Genomic DNA, 20,097 nt, shown 5'->3' with positions numbered 1-20,097 from the left:
CCAGTACACACGTCTCTTGAGATTCAGGGATATACCACTTTGACGACATAGGTGCCTCAAATTAGTGAACGCGACTCAAGCCTTGTAGATTCGTGCATTGACCTCATCTGTTACCACGCTACAATCAGAACGAATACAACTTCCAAGATGCGTGGAGGGCCTTGACCAGCCCCAGTTTTCCATTGCTACAGCAGAATGAACGTTTCGGCCGGAATGCTTCCGGTAAGTCATCCGGTAATAGTCGCACATGTGGCGTTTCTGGATGCAGCTCGGTGCCGCTTAAAAGAAAGCCATTTATCTACCAATCCTTCGTTGCACTGCTCCTACTCACATGCGACTGCAAACGACGTCATACAGCTGAAGACTTCCGTAGACAAATCCTTACTTTCGCTACCCAGATGCTGAATTTAGATAGGTGATTCGGACAGCTCCGACTGCTCCGTGACAAAATTTACTGAACTACAGTTTCGCTCTTGTTACGGCTCTTCAGTTCAGCACACCAGTGGCAGTGCCTGGATTTGAACTCTTGACATCTGACACGCGATGCGAGTGTGTTACTCCGGTGTTTGCTAGCTTTGCCGTGAATTATTCAAGCTAATGGTGTGTCGGGTCAGGAGTGTGTCGTGAATAGTCGTTCGACACGTTTGACAACTGCTTACAACATGGTGGAGGAATGTGCACGAGGTTTCAAGTATCTGTAGTACCGCCTGGACGGGAGGTCACGACATGCGACTCGACTGATATTTACCGGGTAGCTTTTCAAGACATCTGATCAACCAGCCACATTGTCCAAGTGTAAGCGATTTCACTTTTTAAGAAGAGTCAAGTAAAGTGTGTCTAGCATGTGCTAAGGGAATATTATGCTACTTACGCATATCAAATGTCCTGGGTTCGAATTCTGGCACGGCGGATGATACGCGCCTATGACAAGCTTGCTTTGGTTGAACTAACCAGGACAGTTGTTCAAGTGAGAGTGGCGTGAGTATTGATTTTACAAATCATGTGATCATCTACAAACCTTTCAAAAGGCCGGTTATTCTAAATCATTTGTTTCGTACTCATAAACGTCACATTTATCCAAGAATTAATAGGGCTTGGCGAACAGGTGAATTCAGGTTGCTCGCAACAAGGCTTAATACCGTAAAGTGAGTTTGTATAATGCTGAGTTACATTTTGCCCTTACTCAGAGGTCGGAAAGAATGTTCTCTTCTTACAGACAGTGCATTTTAGGGGTCTCCGCAAGGTCACCTATGCGGCGGGAGAGGTAAACCCTTGGATACAAGACAAAACTCTTCAACTTTTAGCATCTCTGCAGCCGTTTTCGCAATTGTGGATTCTGAGAAATTCCTTCGATCTAACTTATAGTTACTGAAAAAGCGATCCTGAGAGGTCTCATCCGCTTTCCGTCTGCTCTACTAGGGTCGTTCATGAATTCAGCAAGCACACTCGTTTTGTATCTCGGCTGAATTGTTTAAATGATGCAGGAATAAGCATCGGCAGGTTGGAAACGTCTTAGATTTTGGATTACAAAACCGCCTGTTTAAATGCAACCAAAGTGTTTTATGACTTAGCGAATTAGAGTATGCTCTAGGGAATTATATTGTCCATACGTTTGCTGAAAACCCCGTACAAACAGCTACCGGTTCTAATCCTCTTTGAGCCATCACATAGGCTCATTTTTCGAACTTCGATCAGTCTCTTTTCGCAAATAAAGTCTAAACAGAACTTGTGTGGAGGTGAGACTTCATCTGCCATCCAAACAGGTGCCATCCAAGAAGTGCAGTCTAATCTCTGCTGGTTTTCCCTTCACCCTCAAGACCGACTGAAGTTACAAGTGCAGTTTTTTCTCTAATTCGGGAACTTTCTTCGGTTGTTTGTTTGTGCTAGCGTGGACGAATTGACGCCAATCAAAACACACACACAGTTTTTCTCACATCAAGGCTTTGTAGTTTTGCCATGCCCCAAGAAGGGCAAAAGCGGTCGTGTGCTATCGACGGATTTCCAGCAACCTTGTGAGTAGTTTCCTTTATGAAGAACCGTTTGCACGAGAGTTTTCTCCAACATCATTCATAGGATGATAACCAGGACCCTCAGGTTTTCCGTGCATTTTGTGGGCATTTTTATGAAAGTAGACAGGTGAATTCACGAAAAAGAGAGTTCACCGATAAAAGAAACATGAATTTTTAAACTTTCAAAGTAAATCGGTGAGCATGTCTGGTTTTTACCAGACATGTGAGCCAAGCAAGATTAGCCCCATTGACTGATAGTAACCAACCCCCACACCTGGACCAAGAAATATAGCTTCGATATCTTTTGTGTGGCCAAAACTAACAGACTAAGTAAAAACTACTCATCTCCTTGCCGTGCCTTGTGGTATTTACTCTTGCACAGTTCCCCTCCCCTTTTAATTGTATCCTTGGAAGTTGACTGAGGAAACAAATATTCTCCTGCATGTTCCCCAAAATAATTTGACAAAAATGGAGAGGTTTGGGACGTGCCGATTTTATAGGACTTTTATAGGACTTTTATAGGACTTCCAGAAAACCTCCGTTGATTCCCATTCAGATAAGAAACCACTTAAGGCGGAGACTTGCTCAAAAATTGCCTTCAGACGTGACCTGTGTTGACGAGACTGAGAAATACCTGGGCAAACAAAACGTGTAGCTGGCTGAGTAGTATAGATAAAACTCGGGTTTTCTACAAGGGATGATTGCTGAGAGCACTGAAGCCTTGATGCTACTGCAGAGTGTTCTTCAGGAGTGTGGCATAGATGTATTCTGCTGGACAAGCAGTGTCATTCGGTGAATGCAAACATAATCGCCAAGGGTCCAAAGGAACCAAGAAAAAATGAAGAAAAGAAAGACTATGAGGTAGCCAACGGGATTGGAACAGTTTTCCAGCATGCAAACTGATAGAAACAACGTGTCCTTGAAGAATTCCCTACCACGTAGAACAACCTTCTTCATCAGTTCTCTGGTGGCCAGCGAATCTAGTTTCACGACCGTTTCTCTTCGACGACTGCTTCTGGTGTACGACCGTGTGTTTTCACGGAGTACCAGAATGTAGAACAATCGATTTGCCGGTTTTTTTAGATGAAATGAACAGGAAGGTGTTGCGTATTTGTTCACCCAATCCGCTGTTCACGCACTGCTGTTACTCGCACGGTATGCGTAGGTGGTTGTGGTCACGCGCTGATTGGCTGTACTCAGGACTCTCACTGCCCGACCAGATCTTCTGTCACTTTGGTGTTTTTTTATATTTTTACGGCGATGAACGATCTGGTTTAGCTGTGATGTATTCTACTTACAAGACGTAAAAGGGCAGTCCGAAACTTGTTCTTTACAGGTTGGTTTTGAATGGGCGAGAGAAGCGGTTAATCGCGCAAGCCCTTGATGAACAATGAAACCCCGTTGTGCAGACCAAAATTACCGAACGCCAGAAAACACCGCATTCATCCATTTTTAACACGAAATATCAAGTGTTTTTTATGCGTGAAAACGAAGAACGTTAGTTTATAAATCAAAGGACCTTGGTAACCACAGTTCACATGCTTGGCCGAAAACATTTCGTAAAGGCAACACACATGTATTCAGTGACTGGTGTTTGATCAGAAAAACTGGTCTAAGAAATTAGCGCTCTTTTTCGATCGGCTGCTCTCCAACGATTCACAATATGTAATGCTCAGCTATTGCCTGTAGAAGAACTGACCTTTCCAGGTATTATTGTAAATGATTCTTTCTTGAGCATATACGATTAAGTATTCCTAAGGATAAAACCGAAACCCCGACCACATTTATTCTGGCAACCGAATTGGAGTAGAAAAAAAGTCGCTCACTCCTCCCGAAGCGCGTGAAACTCGCCGTTTCAACCTCATCCATTCTGCCGCTGGTCCACTCGGTTCAAAAAATCACGAGGTAAATTCATGCATCGACTACCACCATTATTTCTGTTGTTGCGGACAATTCTAAAATCGCCCCATTGATTCACCAGTATTTCCATGACAATAGCCGCGATACACGACTGATTCTATTGTTTAATGCACAGGCCGTGTGTAGTGTATATAACTCCCTTTTTGACAAATACTACCAACAAGGCGTAATCACGGCCAGTTTTTTGGTGTTTTGTGCATACAAAAAAGTTATGGACGTACGTACGTGTGTGTGTGTGTGCGCGCGCATGTACTTCGCTGTTCATTAGCCATAATGGGGGAGAAACGATGTAGGCGACTACGAGCGATCCACAGAAGCAAGTTATCGAACCTTTGACATAACTGTCAAGAAAAAAGGCGTTCGAACTGACATGGCTCACTTGGACCCACAGATGAATCTCTTGTTTAGTATGAGCTCCAAGAAGGGCAGAACTGGTGGAAAATTTGTGAGTAGTGTGTTACATCCATGTGAGGTGCAAATACGTTGTGATGCACGTGTACGTGTGGTAAAGTTACCAGTTGCCTGTGCACTTGATTCGAACCTGGGAAGACCATTTACTCCACTTAATGTTGCTTTGTACAAACGCTTACATGCCTGTGAGCATGTAGAACTCATGAAGACGGTTGATAGCATCGGCCGTCCACAGTGCAGTCAAATAGAATGGTTTCGTTTGGGTGAACGCGATCATCATCATCCTCGAGAGCGTGACGTCAGTGTTAAACACTGGTGGTTCACCACCGTGCGACGGCAATTAGGGGACATAACCTACGGTGTTTATAACTAGACAGATTTCCGACTATACACTCATTTGCAAACTAATTTGGTTTTGCGAGAGACTCACGTGGAACTTAGCCGAACCTCTCGTTTGCGATGTTTCCAGACAACTGAATGTGCTGCACCAAGGCGCCTCATGTTTCAGTCGCTACGATATTCGAGAAATCGCGATACATGTATATATTTGTAATATACTACTCATGAGATCGACGGATTTTCAGCAACCTTATGAGTAGCACATTACAAACAGACAGATTTCCACCGATAGCACCCAAACGTTTCGTAATCTTGTACACATCCCTCCGCCAAGTCAAGGACCGGCCACCTGTCTGATTCCGCCACTCTGAAGTGAGCACAGAAAACAGCACTTTTGTCGGCAAACTATGATTCTGTACGCACAGTACACCTTCTCGTGCTGGACACATTTTTCGATCGACTATCGCAAACTCGCTCCCTAGCATCCTCGTTTATGAATTTGCCGACACCAACCCACGTGATCTATAGTCCCGAGACAATGATTGTCGAAGACGTTTCACTTAAGCTGCTCGAACAGGCCAAGTCTCACAGCTATACAGCAAAACAGCCTGTACAGTAGCCAGATACAAACGTCCCTTGAGATTCAGAGATACACCACTTTGACACCATAGGTGTCTCAAGCTAGTAAACGGAACTGCACTCATCCCTCAAACCAGTTTTAGAATTAATACAACTTTCAACATACGTACAACGCTGCACAACTTCGAGTGTCTCTCCTTGGATGGCCAATGGCGTATCCGGTGACTGCGTGTCTAGAAGAATGACCTTACACTTTGTGGGTGAAAAGTGCATGCTAAGGCACTGGATGACTTTGGTCAGTTCACCTTAGAACACCTGCGCCTCCTCCTCTTCAACAGGAGGACGATATCGTCTACATATTCCAGATTGACAAGGTTTTCGTCCACTGCCACATGAAAACCAGGGTTCTGAAGACTTTCCGACGTTCGTCTCACCGTTAAATAGGAATGGAAGAAGTGTGCACCCCTGAAGAACACCGATTTGTGTACGGAAACTTTTGGAGAGCTCTCCGTATCCTCTCACACGTTCAGAAGCCTTAGAATGCAAAGAATGTGTTATGTTCACCAACTTCCGATGTCAAGGAGAACAGACCGGTCAACCTAGTCAAACGGGCTTTACAAATCCAGGAATACTAAAACTGTGGATCGTTCGTACTTATCGCCTTGTTTCAGAACGTGTTGGGGTGTGAAGATTTAATCAACGCAACCCCTACCGGGCTGGAACGCCGCTTGCCGCTCCCGATTCGAGCCGCCATAAGGCAACGAAGCACAAGTAACTCCAAGAATCTCGTTAAAATCAGGGTCAGGTTGATCCCTCTGTGGTTACCGCACTCAATACGAGTCCCTTTTTAAAAATGAGCACTCTCACAGTCTCCTTCACCATAATTCAGAAGAACTGATAAGACAGACGTTGAGTGAACACTTCAATCCCATCTTTGCACAATGCGCGTGGGTGGTCATCCGGACGAGGGGCTCATTAGGATTTGATGAAAAGATGACATAATGGAGATATTCAAGGCGACCTGTTGATCACCTGCATAGGTATGCATCATCCATGTATGGAAATCTTGATGGTAAGCTGTTGAAAATGATGGATTCCCGAACGATACACCTCATCGATTTGGGGCAACTAAGGTTTACCTGTCGATTTCACCGTTACCCACCACCGCATAGATCGGTCATCGATGTTCTCAACTGCCTAAAGCACTTGGGCGATAACAGAGGGTGGAATGCTCCTAGGACGATGTTTTGCAGCTGACAGAGTGATGAACTACAAAGAGTGCGCATGAAAGATGCCCTTCAGCACTTGCTTTTTTTCAAAGGTTCAAAAGGAGACCGTGAAGTGTCTTATCTGATTATGTATAGTACTAAGGTTCACGGTCAGTCAGATATCAGTTCTACCGCCTTTCGGTGCCTAACTGACATGCCACCCGAGGGAAGCACGAGGGTTGGGATACTGCCAGGTTGCCTAAGACTAGACAGGGGAATTCGAGAGGCAGATATCGGGTTTGAACTACGAACCTTCCGGTCAGTAAATTCGCTTTCTATCCACTGAGCCATCTCGCCCAAGTTCTACCACTTACGAAACAACAGATCCCGTGGGACGGACCATCGACCCACTGTTTTCCAACAAAACAAAAAGAATAAGCAGGAAGTTAAGGCGGAAAGCAAGGGTTACTGGAATCGGAAGGCACTGACTTGCAATCAAAGTGACCAACCACATAATTCTGCTCCTGTAAGCTGTAGAATACTTTTGGGCAGCCGCGAATATGTGATCGCCTCACCTGAAGACACGGGTAGGAAAAAAGAGGCGGATTAATCTTTGTGTTCTACGTAAATTAGTATGCTTCTGACATGGGTGAACTTTGCTCGATGACTCCGTTGCCATTTGAGAGGACAGCGTTGTACAACACTAGTGGATTGACAACAGAAGGTATATTCAGGAGCAAGGACGCCATATAAGGATCTTTCCCAGATAAGCCCCGCCAAATTAGCCCCCGCCACCTAGAAAAGATTAGAAAAAAGAGGATATGAAATTTTTACCTTTATTTTTTATTGAAGAGGGTGAAATTGGCACATGTCATTAATAATTTGCATGAAAAGTTCCGTTTTTCGAACGAACTCATACAAGTAGCTCTCCACTAGAGGTCGGTGTGTGCCGCATTGGCGTTTATTCTGCATCTTGTAGACATTTCACCGTTCTCGACGTGTAGATCTGGGCCGCCGATAACTGTTGGAATCTGGAAAAGCCGCCAGGTGCAAACTTCGCGAAGAAAGTTCTTCCAGTCAACCGCGGTCGTGTTGCTAATAGATAATTCCTCTGAGCGGAATTCGATTTTTGCCAAATCTTTGGACCAGCAATAAATGAATAGAATTGCTGTCCTAAACGTTACATAAACGTTGCGGATGGATCACTCCGTGGCGTTGCAAAAAACGTATTGCCGTTTCCTTGTCATGAACGAGAGTTGAAAGCGTTGGAAAGTTTATTCAAGGTTTTGCGTCCGAATTGAGAAAATTTTTGCACAAAATGAGCCTAGATGCGGAAAAAGAATTGTTTCCCTCAAAAACAGGCCAAGGTTGTGTGCGTACAAGAGAAATGAACATGAAAGAGTCCTCATATCACTCGGAAAATGTTCATCATGTACGGACCTGATTGCTCTTCAGAGGGTGACCATCATCCCGGTAACTCTTTGAAGATGTGGACCGCATTATTCCAAACGTGAGGTGCTATCTAGATTCGTACGTAGCGGCCTGTATAAACATCGGCTGCTACACGTTTTGAGAGTCATTACGGGTCGATCTCCCGATAGCTGAACTGTCCTTACCTACTGATTGGTATAACCAGCCTCAGTCCGTGTAATTGATATGTGTACAACGTTTCAAGACCACGCAATGAACTTTGCTAAAGAGTGATGTCTACTCTGAGAGATCGCACACTATATCGTCCCTTTTTCGGGGGTAGCATCCCATGTGGATGTCAGTGTGTAAAATTACCGTTTCGTAAACATACTTTCAGGATCTACATCTCGCGTACCTCGTATAAAATCGGGGATGGTGGGGTGAAACGTTTTGCAAATTGCTGGTCCGTGAATACTACTACATAGGCCAACTTCCAACAATACTACTGTAACGGTGGTGCTACTGATGGGGAGGCATGTGAGTAGTATGTGTTGTTCTTGGAGTTTCGATTTGCGTCTCTTGAAGAGGGGGGATCAGTTGCGGGATTTGTGGAGCCGCTTTGTAAAATGTGCTTGGACGATTGGAGTCAATGAATATCCAGGAAAGTTCAAGAAGACGCGTTCAGGAGAAGATGGATGTCCAGTTTTAGTAAATAAGATCCATATGAGAGTTTTGCTTCCCTGTCCAATGGTCTGTAACTGTTCAGTTGGCGTTTTCTAATAAATAACTCCGCAGCGAAGGCCTTCTTCCTTTCATCTGGTGCCGTGATCAGGATAAGGATGAAGATCCCGTGGCCGCAACCCTTTGAGGATGGTTATGTGCGGATCTTTCTGGAGGACTTTGAGGAGATTGCGGAGGCTGCCGGATTGGAGACCGACTGGGGTAAGTTGGCGGCGCTGAAGACCCTCCTCAGGGGTCGGGGGAAGACGGCCCTGGATGTGGCCAGAAGAGGCTCTCGGAAGGTGGACTGGGCCGCCGCGAAGGAAGTTCTTGCAGCGGAGTTCGACACGCCGGCCGATCACCAGGAGGCGGTTGAAGACGGCCAGGATGGCGCCTGGATTTGGCCCGACCGTGTTCTTCGCCAGCCTGCAGCAGTTGCCGGATCGCACTTTCCCGGGGCTGGACGGAGTGTCACACCACCAGTTGCTGTCGGACCAGTTCGTCACCGTGTGAAAATCTCTAGGTGGCTTGCACTAAGCAAATTCCCTGGAAGTCCACTGGTGACGAGGCCCCGAGGAGGCAGCTCGCCACAAAGGCCGCTCGCAAGAGCGCGCCGGCGTGGTGTGAGGAAGCCTCATGGGTACAGGCCCGGCGCTGTCGGACTGCGTGAAATTCGTCGTTACCAGAAGACTACTATGTCACGTTTGACAATTCGTTGATATGCATCGTATCAGGTTACTACATTTCACTGGCTTATCAGGAGAATCAGTGGTTCTTCTAATCAGTCCTGAATGAAATAGAAATCCAATGTGATATCAGCATGCGGCAAGCTGCTTTTGTTGAGGTCTAGTTTGGAGAACTTGTTGTAATATTTGTGGCTCACTTAGTTGAAAACCATGCCTAGGAGCCTCAATCACGTGGAAGTCCGACCTACATACCCTAGGTTTTGTCACGTGATGGCTTGCTGTCGAAAAATCCTGAGCGCAAAATTTGTATTCTGCCCCTTGTTCGGAGGTGACGTTGTCTATCAGATACACTCAGCCTAGTACTTGTTTAGAGTTCTGGACGAATCATGCGGAACCAGAGTAAAATTTTCTTGTTGGGGGGTGACTGCTTTATTTGATTATGAGGTTGGTTGGTTCTTGGTAATTGCCTGAACCCTATATATGGAAAGTCTGGATAATAGTGGCGAGACCTGGCGTCCTTTTTGGATCAAGCAATCAAAAACGGGTGGTGAATTGTTAACACTAACCAAATGGTTTTCAATCAATGGTTTTCCGAATTGTACTTAATGTTCACTCATGACATGCTTTCTGTTAAAACAGCCAATTCCATACTCAGTTTGTTTTGACTCTTATTGCTCTTCGGAGCATTCTAAAATGCCGTTTGATATTTATTCGTACCTTCGAAGAACTAGCTTACATGTTCAATAGCTACTAAGGAGGAACGGAAGACAGGGACGCGCATCTAGCCAACCAAGCTTAATGGAATCAAACTACGAAGCAACCTGAATTGGGAACGACCAATCAAAACGCGGGAGGAAAACCGTTAAAAATAGCAAGTATCGAATTGGACAAAGACAGGCCACACCGTAGCGGGGCTTGTGAACCAATCAGATCCGTGTAACGAGGCGATCAAATACGAGGTATTCGGACCACAGCGAATCGTGAGGGTGCCAACAAAATAACGATAACCAAAGAAACTCGATGTACGCATAATCACGCACTTAAGGTCACCTTGATTTGCGTGTAGAAACAAGCTCTGTCAGAGCAGCCTTCGAAACATCCAGAAACGCGGGTCAAATAGCCCGGCATCAACTTGGATGCATAATTCACTGACAAGAGTATCGTCGCCTGCTCTTCTAGGCAGTATTGATTTTTGAATTTTACCTGGCTTCCACATGTAATTTCTGGTTAGTATCACGAAACCAGTGAGAGAAAACACCCCTTGGTCACAACATACGTGTGTCCGACGACTTCAGTCACGTAAAGACTTTTTATGCCAACGTTTCTCTTGCTTTTGTCCTTGAAAATAGCAGTCTCTAAGGGCATGCATGTCCTTGTTTGGTGACCTTGTCCAAATATTCAAAACGTAACTGCGTTGTACGATCAAATCCAGGTGGGAAAAACTTACCGGATGGGGCATACAATTAATGACCGGAAAGCCTGCGGGTTCAAAACCAACCCTGGTGTCTCGGCTATCCCTACCTATCACAGCCCCTGTGCTGCTTCGGGTAGTAGACTGGGGTAGTTAGACTTCGAGTGAATGATTAGTTCTTTGGGACCGAATGGCTCATACTTTTGCGAGTAACGTCTGGCCTCAACTAGTACGCAGAATTCCCAGTTTAAACTGCTGACACTCAACGGAAAAGCCTGTTTAGCACTACAAACAGCAGGTGGGACGCAAAAGTGCACAAACAAGCAGCACACGTGATGTTGTAGCCTAAAGGCTTTCCTTAATAAACCTGCTCTTTTGGAACTTCGTAAATCACAAATTCAACTCAGTACGTGGCTTGGACATTATAGAAAGCTTCTGAGATTTTACGATGCAGTTTGTGACCAAACTATGTCTTTATTTAGATAGTTTATTGACTCATTTTTTTGTGGAAATTCGTATTGCGATGGGGAATCGCCAAAACTACCGCATCCGTGACGAACTCCACAACAACGCCACCTCGCTCGATTCGCAAAGATCAAGTACCCGCTGCGAGGTGATAAACCAATGAGAACGTATTAGGCTACACCGTCAGCATTTTTTTCAAAAAGTGCAAAATTTTGCACCAACAAAGATTCTTCGTCCTTAGGTTAGTCAAGCGTCTTTTGCGGAAGTTGCGTGCAGTTTTCCACAGGAATACACGGCCTTGACTGCAGTGGAGCAACGCAAAAGCATCAGCTAACTTGTATAGACGTAATACACTACTCACAAGGTGAATGGAAGCTTTTCAGCAACCCATGATAGATTCCACTTCGCCATTTTGGGCTCATCAGGTAGGCAGGCGCACTCTCCGAATTCGGCTCAACCTCACTTTCGATTCGAATCCAGAGTGCACGAAATTAGCGACGGGAGACTCACGCGTAAAAATCAGCTGAAATCTCCCATTTATAAAGTCCGTAACCCGTTTTTTTCGGACAGCTAACCAACAGCTCCAGACAGACATGCGACGGTCAACACCTTCCATCCGCATTACTTTGCCCGCTCCACCTGTCGGAACCAGGTTAGATTAGCTAATCTGATAAGTGAGAAAGTATCTTCCATACACCTGCGTTTCCTTTCTCGCAGGCCAACAACCAAAGTTTGCGCGATTTATCTTCTGATATAAAAACGAATAAACTATTAAAAAGATTGATTTATCATAGATGTTGTGTCTTGCAAACGCACGTGATTGATTGCCATCTCCAAAAGTACTCAATTAAATACAAAACTTGAAATTTTGATGAGGTTTTTATCTAAACTATTTCTCACCTGGGAAATTCCGATATTATCCCCAAAGAGTGTTCCGAAAAAACTGAATGATCTATCTTTTTCCCCATATTTGGAAATGATCTTTATGAAGAAGAGGCGAGTTTTGGGGGATGCGTTTTAGGTAGTTATTATTAAAATAAACAGCAATACTCGTTCAGCTGTAGCACCTTTCCAGTGTCACCCGAAGGAACCACAAGGGCTGAGATATTGTCAGGCTGCCGAAACCAAGGAAGTAGCAGTCAAGATGCAGAAATTGGGTTCGAACTACAGGTGTTCCGATCAATAAGTTCACGCCTTAACCACCGGGATATCTGTAGCCCTTATAGACATTTTGCAAGGAAACCTTGGCTCCGCTAAAAGTGGAGATGGCTTTCAAATTTCGGCTGATTTCACGCGAAAACACTTGATGATCCCCTGGTTTCTTCAGTTCATTCTTTGGGTTGATCTGAGGAGTTTACCTGCGTTTTCAGGTAAACATGTTCATTTGATGACCTGGCAAAGTAATCTGTGAGCCACTTTCGCCTCGAGTAAGAATCAACCCGACTTTTCAGCAGCAAGATGTGGTCTCATCGCTCAGCTGTGGTCTGACGGGGCTCAGAACAATAAGAAACGGGATATCGCGAAACATAAGTCACGTTTTGATATCGTAAGCCACTGGATTAGATCCGCCCTCCGGTTCCAGTCCAGCTCGTTTCACCTTAAAATCATCTGTGTTGATTTTGTGGTTACGAGATACCATATTTCTAAGTTGTCCATAGATTTCGATAGATTCTCCTCAGTCCATACATTTATTAGAGGTCAAAACGTCCAAAAGTGTGGGTAGACACCAGGCGCAGAAAAGGAATAACCCTATTGGTCAGCACTGGATCAAACAGCTGGGTCAAGGTCACCTTGAGATACAGACATGGCAAGAGTCCAAAGACTTGGTGTGATAACGCACTCGACCGAGAAGCCTCATTACCCACGCATGACATCAGTTCGCCCCGCCTGGTGACTCGGTCTCACTCTGCTGAATTTCTACTTACTTTTCTGCAACCTGTTCTAAAAAACGATGGCTCTTTCAGTATTACTCGCATACACAACGGTTTCGTTTTTTGGATGGAGAGCGCCATTGTGTGTACGTCACTCCTATGTTAGACTGACAATGTCTGATCGACTTTTTTCTGTGGTTACGAAAAGACTAAGAACAACTTTTTGCGGAGATGTAGTAGTGGTCATGTCATGTTTTTTTACAGTTGGCCGGTGCTTTTTGGCGTTTTCAAATCTGAAAAATGCCAGGAACTACTGTACAGTTGTTTCCTCCTCATTGTGAATCATCAGTAGTGCACATCTCACGAAACTTCAATACAGAATTTCGAACTCGCGACCTCCCAGCTACTAGTTTGAACACTTAAGCTCTCATTCGCACGGAATGTTGAATCCAGATGTGTTGTGGATCACCGCCCGTTAATGACTTCTTATTACCGTGAACCCCGGTCTGGATAGCCGCCTAATCGCCTGGTGCGCTTGGCCAAACCAGAAAAGTTTATGAACGTGCGGGCCAGCTGCTCCATTGATCGCTGTCGCACACAAGCCGGTCAAAAAAGTGATCCTAAGAATACAACTCATCTGTCAAGGCCGAGTGAAGAACAACCAATGAAATCTGTCTCAACGAAAAACGGTTATTCCATCGGCAGTTATGTAGTCCCGTTATGTTCGGAGCTAGTAGTCCTAATATCTCCCCTTTGATGTTGAGTAGCATAAGTCTTCTGTCTCCGATTAACCTGAGTCTTTGTCACTAGCATTCTTCGTGTCGTCCTTGGTGCTTGTTGATACACAGACACTTTTGGCAGCTGCTCCGCTTCCGCAGCTACTCGGTTGCCCTTCCTCTGTTCCTGTTCAGGTGTTCCATCAAAATGCTCAGAGGCACCGCATTCAATCTCTGGGCGGGTTGTGAATAAGCTTCTTTTAACTGATTTGCATGACGAACCAACGTTTCAGAACCCACGCGAACATCATAGATGACATTTGCGATTCGCCGAGTGATTTTGCCTTGACGCCAGCTTACGCGATTACCACGCCCTGCCCTATGTCAAAATTTCGCCACTTTCTACCATCCTTGCGATTATAGTAGGACTCCATTTTCTGATTTGATGATGTCACCTCCTCCTTTAGAGGCTTCAGAAGATCAAAGGTGCTTCGATGAGTGCGGTAGAGTAGTGTCTCTGCAGGCGGTTTGCCCTCCGGTGTAAACGTATTTGAAGTTAGGCGGTACATTAAGAGGAATTGCTGTAGGATATCTGCCATGGTTCCTTCCCCTTCCGCCTTATGCAAAGCTCTTTTGAAAGTATCCACTAGTCGATCTGCCATGCCGTTTGATTGTGGGTGATATGGCGTTCGAACCCGCAGTTAGTAGTCTGAAAACACGGAACCGTTCGGTCAGGAGCGAATGATCAGCAGTGATGTTAGCTCTCACTTAGACTGGAACTAGCGTCACTCATCTCTCATTCACAGAAACCGCATCATGTGATCGCGTATTGACCGGTTCTTCAAGTGAGGATTGCCCAGATGGAAAGCTCAGTCATCACGTAAATTGTTCTTCCTTCTGGGCACAGTAATGAGGAGAGTTCGACATGGGTCAGTTACACTTACGAGGAAGGAATCTTCATCAGAATCATCTCGAATCACTGATAAACTTTAAAATGCTATTATGAAATCCAATAGGACCAAGGTCAGTCGCGTATAATGCACTCTATCCTATTGAAAACGCACATCATTTCAAATTTAAAAGTTCATCTGGATTCAAAATTCCGTGCGAATGAGAGCTTAAATGTTCAGACTAGTAGCTGGAAGGTCGCGGGTTCGAGACTCACCACTAGAGTTTCGCGATGGGTCCCTATACGGATGTTTGTCGTCTGATCTCTTTCAGCCTTCACTTTCAAGACAAAACTCTCATGTAAAGCAATCTATATTATTTAGTTGACGTCATATATATTATATTATATATTATATAATTAGCTTAAATATCACCGTCATGCTTAAACAATGCTTGCTCCTACAAGCCGCTACAGTCGAAAGGGTGGAAAGTACTGGTCAGATTGTAAACCGTCCGTCGCTGGTCTAGGAATACAGAAAAAAATAGAAGGTCTTCCGCCAGTCACACAGTATAGACCATCAGACAGAAAACTCCAGTTTCCTTCGAAAACCATTTGTTTTTTGGTGTGAATATTTATCATTATGAGATTTGCGTAGTTGCCCAAAATACACAGAGTACAAAATGGCGGCACAGCTACAACTCTGAAAGGAGCAGATGTTAATGGGTGCCTCGCAATGGAGATTACGCAAGATAAATGGCGGAAAAAACGCATTCAGGCAGAATGAAAACAGACTGTCGAATAGGTCACAGATACGTAAGAACACCAAATCGCAGAGATTTTAAAAGGCGCACAAACCATCAAAGAGGGCGACTGGCCGACAAAGGTGAGAAGATCCTTCCAACTTTCCGGTCCAGTGCATTGTTTATCATCCAAGGAAGTGTGCGCCGTGAGAGAGGGGTCACGACTCTGAGTGCTTGGGGAACATATTAGCGTCACAAAGGTGCGCGTAAAAATGGTTTCTAAAGATGGCTGCCTACTTCTACAATTTGCGCTAGGAAACTCTAACGGTAGTCAAGTAAGACGATCGATTCCGGAAGAGACCAACGAATTGCTGTTCTCTCTTTGAAGAAGTCGTTTCACAGTCTGCCAGAAACTTCAATGCGTCCACCAACCCGGATTCATTCGTGTTGTACATCGGGTATCTTATTTAAGGTGACACCACGCTGACGAGTTACAAGAGTTGTAAAACGCTTTTTGGCAATTCAGTACGGATCAATTTTACGTGCAATACGGGATCTTTAAAAAAAGTTTCAGAAAAGCAAATTGCTCTTCTAGGGACTTCTTTATCACCCAAAGTAGACAGACTAAGCCCACAGAGAGTGTACACTCGCTTAGGTACTAACCAATCNCAATCCCTAGATATTCCATACAAAACAGTCACGACAATAAAACAAGACGCTCTACTGATGGAGCAATTTATCACTACGCGTTTGTGTGAGAAAATCGATGGAAATTAAACAGACGTGAGAAAGACCCACTCAGCGTCCTTGATTTGTCGAAGTTCTGACGTCACTCGTGGCGTTGGTAGGCGAAATCGCTGCATGCCATTGATTCACCAATGGTGTTCGGGTATCGATCGAGCGGATGACGAATGGGCACACACACGCACGTACAATTAAAAAGTGGTGCACGAATAATCATTACGGCAAGTAAGTGTGAACAGTGAGTGTTCAAATGATTCGGAGACTTTACATCGGGTCAAACTGCTCCCATCTAAGATCGCACGCCAGTTTTTCGCCCCAACCATTTTCGACAGGAACTTGTACGCGCAAGTCAATGCAAAGATCAGCTATTTTGCTCACCTGTAGACGTGGCCTCTCTCAGCAGCTAGTTTTTCTTCCGAAAAGATAGATAAGGCAAGCTGGCATCAGCAAAGGCTAGGGGTGTTTATTTAGTAAAGAAACGCGGCCAGTCACAACTACACTTTATTTTCAATCAGACCACAGTGTTCGTGTAAACTATCAGTTTCCTCCAATCTCTTGCGAGATTCTCAGCCCGACCATCCCTCAGAATGGGTCTTGATTCTGATTGGCTTCGAGTGTTGGCTGGTCTTGAGATGTTGTCCTTAGAGTTGGGGGCTAAATTTGACGGTTCTCTTGAACAATATGTGTTATTAGGCGCTGTACAAATCCAAGGGATGTCTGGAAACACCAGGACACGAGGATGACGGCGGGGATGAAACGAATTGTTTTCATATATTGGCATCATTTCTCAGTCTCCACTACCGAGTAGGCGGCACACAAAGTTCACAAAACAAAAACGGGTAGGATTGGCGCCACAGAAAAAGGCTCACTTTTACGGTGAACCTCAGAATACAGTGGACGAAAAATCCTGACAGGTTCGATCAGGCTTTCATGACCAAAGAGATTAGGGTTGGCAACATCCCCGATCCTTTTCCATAAAAGTAGCGCTTTATGGCTGGGCTCAAAATCAATACATTTGTCTACTTAGTATGTTTTTTTTTATGTTACTTTACATTGGAGAACTTAGTTTGTACAGAGGATTGTTGGACTGGATTGAGACATGCCAGATCTTGTACGCATTTTATGGAATGTTTGCTACATAGATAAGATCTTCCCTTCTCAGGAACGTTACGCTTACCAGAATTGCTTCGACCCGAAATTTGAATCGCTCACGCCAAACAACCGATCCACTTGAAACGCGGAATAGTCGACGGGACGCCTTAATCAAATATTTTTAGTGTTTTTGAATGCCATGCCCCGATCAAAAACACATTAGCGATGGTGAAATACGCTCATTTGCATACCAATGTGTTTTTCATGGAAAACCATGAAACCCAGCTGAATCTCTCGCTTATGCAGTTCTGCTGCTGACGTTTCAGTTAACTCGATATTTGAAATGAGCTGATGAAGGAGGTCAAAACCTGTAATGAGCTGCCGAAGAGCTATCAGCAACCTAATGAGTAGTATTTTACGGACACACAATATTTTGCGACCTCTCGAATATTCTGCTGACTGACGCATGGAAAACACTTTCAAATGAAGAATATCATAAACGAGAAATTCAACCGGGTTTCAGCTAAGTCACCTGTTAAAACCGAATTGATATGCAAATGAGTGTATTTGTTGAATTTCGTGCAACTTGGGTTCATGTAGAACATACGGTCCAAGAAATTCAGGATGTGCCTACGCCCGAAGTGAAAAGACAAAACCGGTTGTGGGCAAGCTTATGGGTGGTATTTTGTGATGGTTTAATAATTTCTGAAGCGTGTTGATATGATCCGATCGTGTGGGCTTGCACGCACGCGTCAGACTCTTGCTGCATCCGCCCATCGATGCCCTTCAGTGCACACATCCAATCACATTGATGCCTGCTGCAATGCACTCCGACCTTGTCAGGTGACCTTGTCTGCCTGACATCTTTCAGCTCGCTAATTGGTCATTTGTTGCCCCAGTGATCAGTAAGCTTTTGCGTACGGGTGGACACTGTTGGTTCCGCACCCGGGACTCTACGTGCGCATGGTTTGGCCACATTCGCTTGCCCCACTGAACAATCCGACTACCTGCCCACATTAGAGGTGTTACTGTTGTCTTAGCAAGGCTTTTTCGGTACTCCAGGTCTGTTTAACATTTTCACTCTGCTGAAAAGCGTGATCTGTCGACTTGATAACTGTTTGACGTTGGTTTCTAAATCTAAATCAGCTAAATCAAAAACTCATATGACCGAAGGCCTTCAATTTTCAATTGACAGTTGTGTTCTGTGGTCAGCTGTGGTCTTGTTTCGCCGAAACATGGTTTGCGAAGCGTGTCGTGTTGCCAAAGACGATCCGTTTACTCAGACTGGAACTGGATGCTCAATGCTGAAAGTTGATTCACAGAGATAAAAGTTCAAAGGCAAAAGTGTTCCTGGATATAGAAATCCAGATTGGCCCACATCTACGGCTAGTTTTCCATCACTTTGTTTAAAATTCCATCTTGACTACTTATCGTGCGTTGTAATAGACAAACGGTGCATTTTACAAGGTCCATATAGATGAACCGAGCAACGGAGCGATCTGGAAGGGGCCAGGGAATTGAAATTCTACTTCAAATGAACAATGATTTCGGGCACTATCCTCAACCAGTCAAGCTAAACGCAATTTAGACTAATTTATGTCTCTCGTTCGGTAGCCCTCATAGGAATAAATAATCATATGAGAGCTGTTTTTGTAAACGACGTCGATTTGTGCTGAAGACTACATTGGTTGCAGTCTGGCTAGTGGGCACATCTTGTAAGTTTCTAGGGTGATTCAAAACCTCAGTATTCGGTCTAGGAGATGAATAGAGTACCATCCAATTATTCACTATCGTGAGTAACTCTCACTTGGGCGTAATACATCCATCCCTTACCCGACAAACATAAGCCTCAGGCTTCGCAATCCATCTGATGACTGGCTGCTCAAGTAACCATTTTTCAGAAGTATCTACTTATGAAAAATTTCACTCTCTAATCAGGCTGTTTGTGGTTTTTAGACAGGGAAGTAAGGTCAGTTTTGTCGTGCAAGCACAGTCAGGCTACAATTCGGGGCCGAAACCCATTGCATGGTAGCCTCATCCTTGTTGAAAATGGTTTTCAGGACGTATTTCGTAAAAATCCAAGGAGATTCGAACCCGAAAACTTCCGAAGCGAAGAAGACATGAAAGCCTCTGATCGGGGAACATCTTATCCAGATCCGAGGCTAACCGGATTTTGTGGAAACACTTCGATGGGGAGCTCGGAGGGAAAATGACAATGGTGGTCAGTGCCTTTCGTGACGCTTTCTTGCCACAGGGTACAGTTTCACGTTCGCGGCTGTTAGGTCAGGCATACTAGATATTAAAATAGTCTATAAGCTTATAAGTAGATTTATTGAAAAGATGAGTGCATCTCAACAGAGTGGTAGACAAAAACTGCGTCTGGAAGACTTTGATAACTGATTCTGTGCCTCCCTGGAATTTGTTCACATGCAAGCCGTTTTGAGCAGTCGAACATTACATCAATCACGGACCGGTTGCGAAGCCACGTAAAGCATGCTTTGATTAGTCAGAGTATTAGCCAATCAGAATCGAGTAGCTCTAACTTGCTCTGACTGCCCTTCACGGTCGTTTTAGTGTGACCCAGTGAGTGACCCCATAAATGCAATTTTAATAAGAGTTGTCCTAATCCATTTTGCCCTTTGATGTACCACTTTTGGCAGAACAGAATTTCAAGGACCGGCATAGATAGTGTTTGTATTACCCTATGCAACACACAACAAAACTTAAGGACGGACACATCCCACAAAAATCCGCATATTATTAACCGCAGGAAAAATAAGGTGTTTTCAACAGTTCACAGTACTTTCTCCGCGTTTTTGACCATCTTGGTAAGGCCCATTTGCTGCGGTACACAAGCTTTCCTGATGAGCGCAAGGTATTTCCTCGG

The 20,097-nt window shown here is 44.7% G+C and overlaps 2 protein-coding genes across 2 annotated transcripts in view; one reads left to right on the top strand and one right to left on the bottom strand.

Annotated features, from left to right (window-relative positions):
* The window catches only part of T265_05729 (hypothetical protein), a gene marked incomplete at both ends in the record, with an annotated part of 8,222 nt that extends 2,524 nt beyond the window's left edge, over window positions 1-5,698 (top strand). The window contains 4 exons of the mRNA XM_009170802.1: window positions 129-222; window positions 4,718-4,879; window positions 5,396-5,553; window positions 5,597-5,698. Coding sequence (XP_009169066.1) covers window positions 129-222; window positions 4,718-4,879; window positions 5,396-5,553; window positions 5,597-5,698 — 516 coding nt within the window. The remainder of the gene's footprint in view (window positions 1-128; window positions 223-4,717; window positions 4,880-5,395; window positions 5,554-5,596) is intronic.
* Window positions 76-4,841, bottom strand: T265_05730 (hypothetical protein; the record flags this gene model as incomplete). The annotated part of the gene is made up of 3 exons (XM_009170803.1): window positions 76-278; window positions 4,155-4,270; window positions 4,771-4,841. The coding sequence occupies 3 exons, from the start codon at window positions 4,839-4,841 to the stop codon at window positions 76-78; spliced, it is 390 nt and encodes a 129-aa protein (XP_009169067.1).
* Window positions 5,699-20,097: the final 14,399 nt, after the last annotated feature.

The sequence above is a fragment of the Opisthorchis viverrini genome, assembly GCF_000715545.1.
Source record: "Opisthorchis viverrini unplaced genomic scaffold opera_v5_113, whole genome shotgun sequence".
Lineage (NCBI taxonomy): Eukaryota > Metazoa > Platyhelminthes > Trematoda > Opisthorchiida > Opisthorchiidae > Opisthorchis > Opisthorchis viverrini.
Note: the sequence above shows the minus strand (reverse complement) of the source record. Positions and strands in the feature narration are given on the sequence as shown.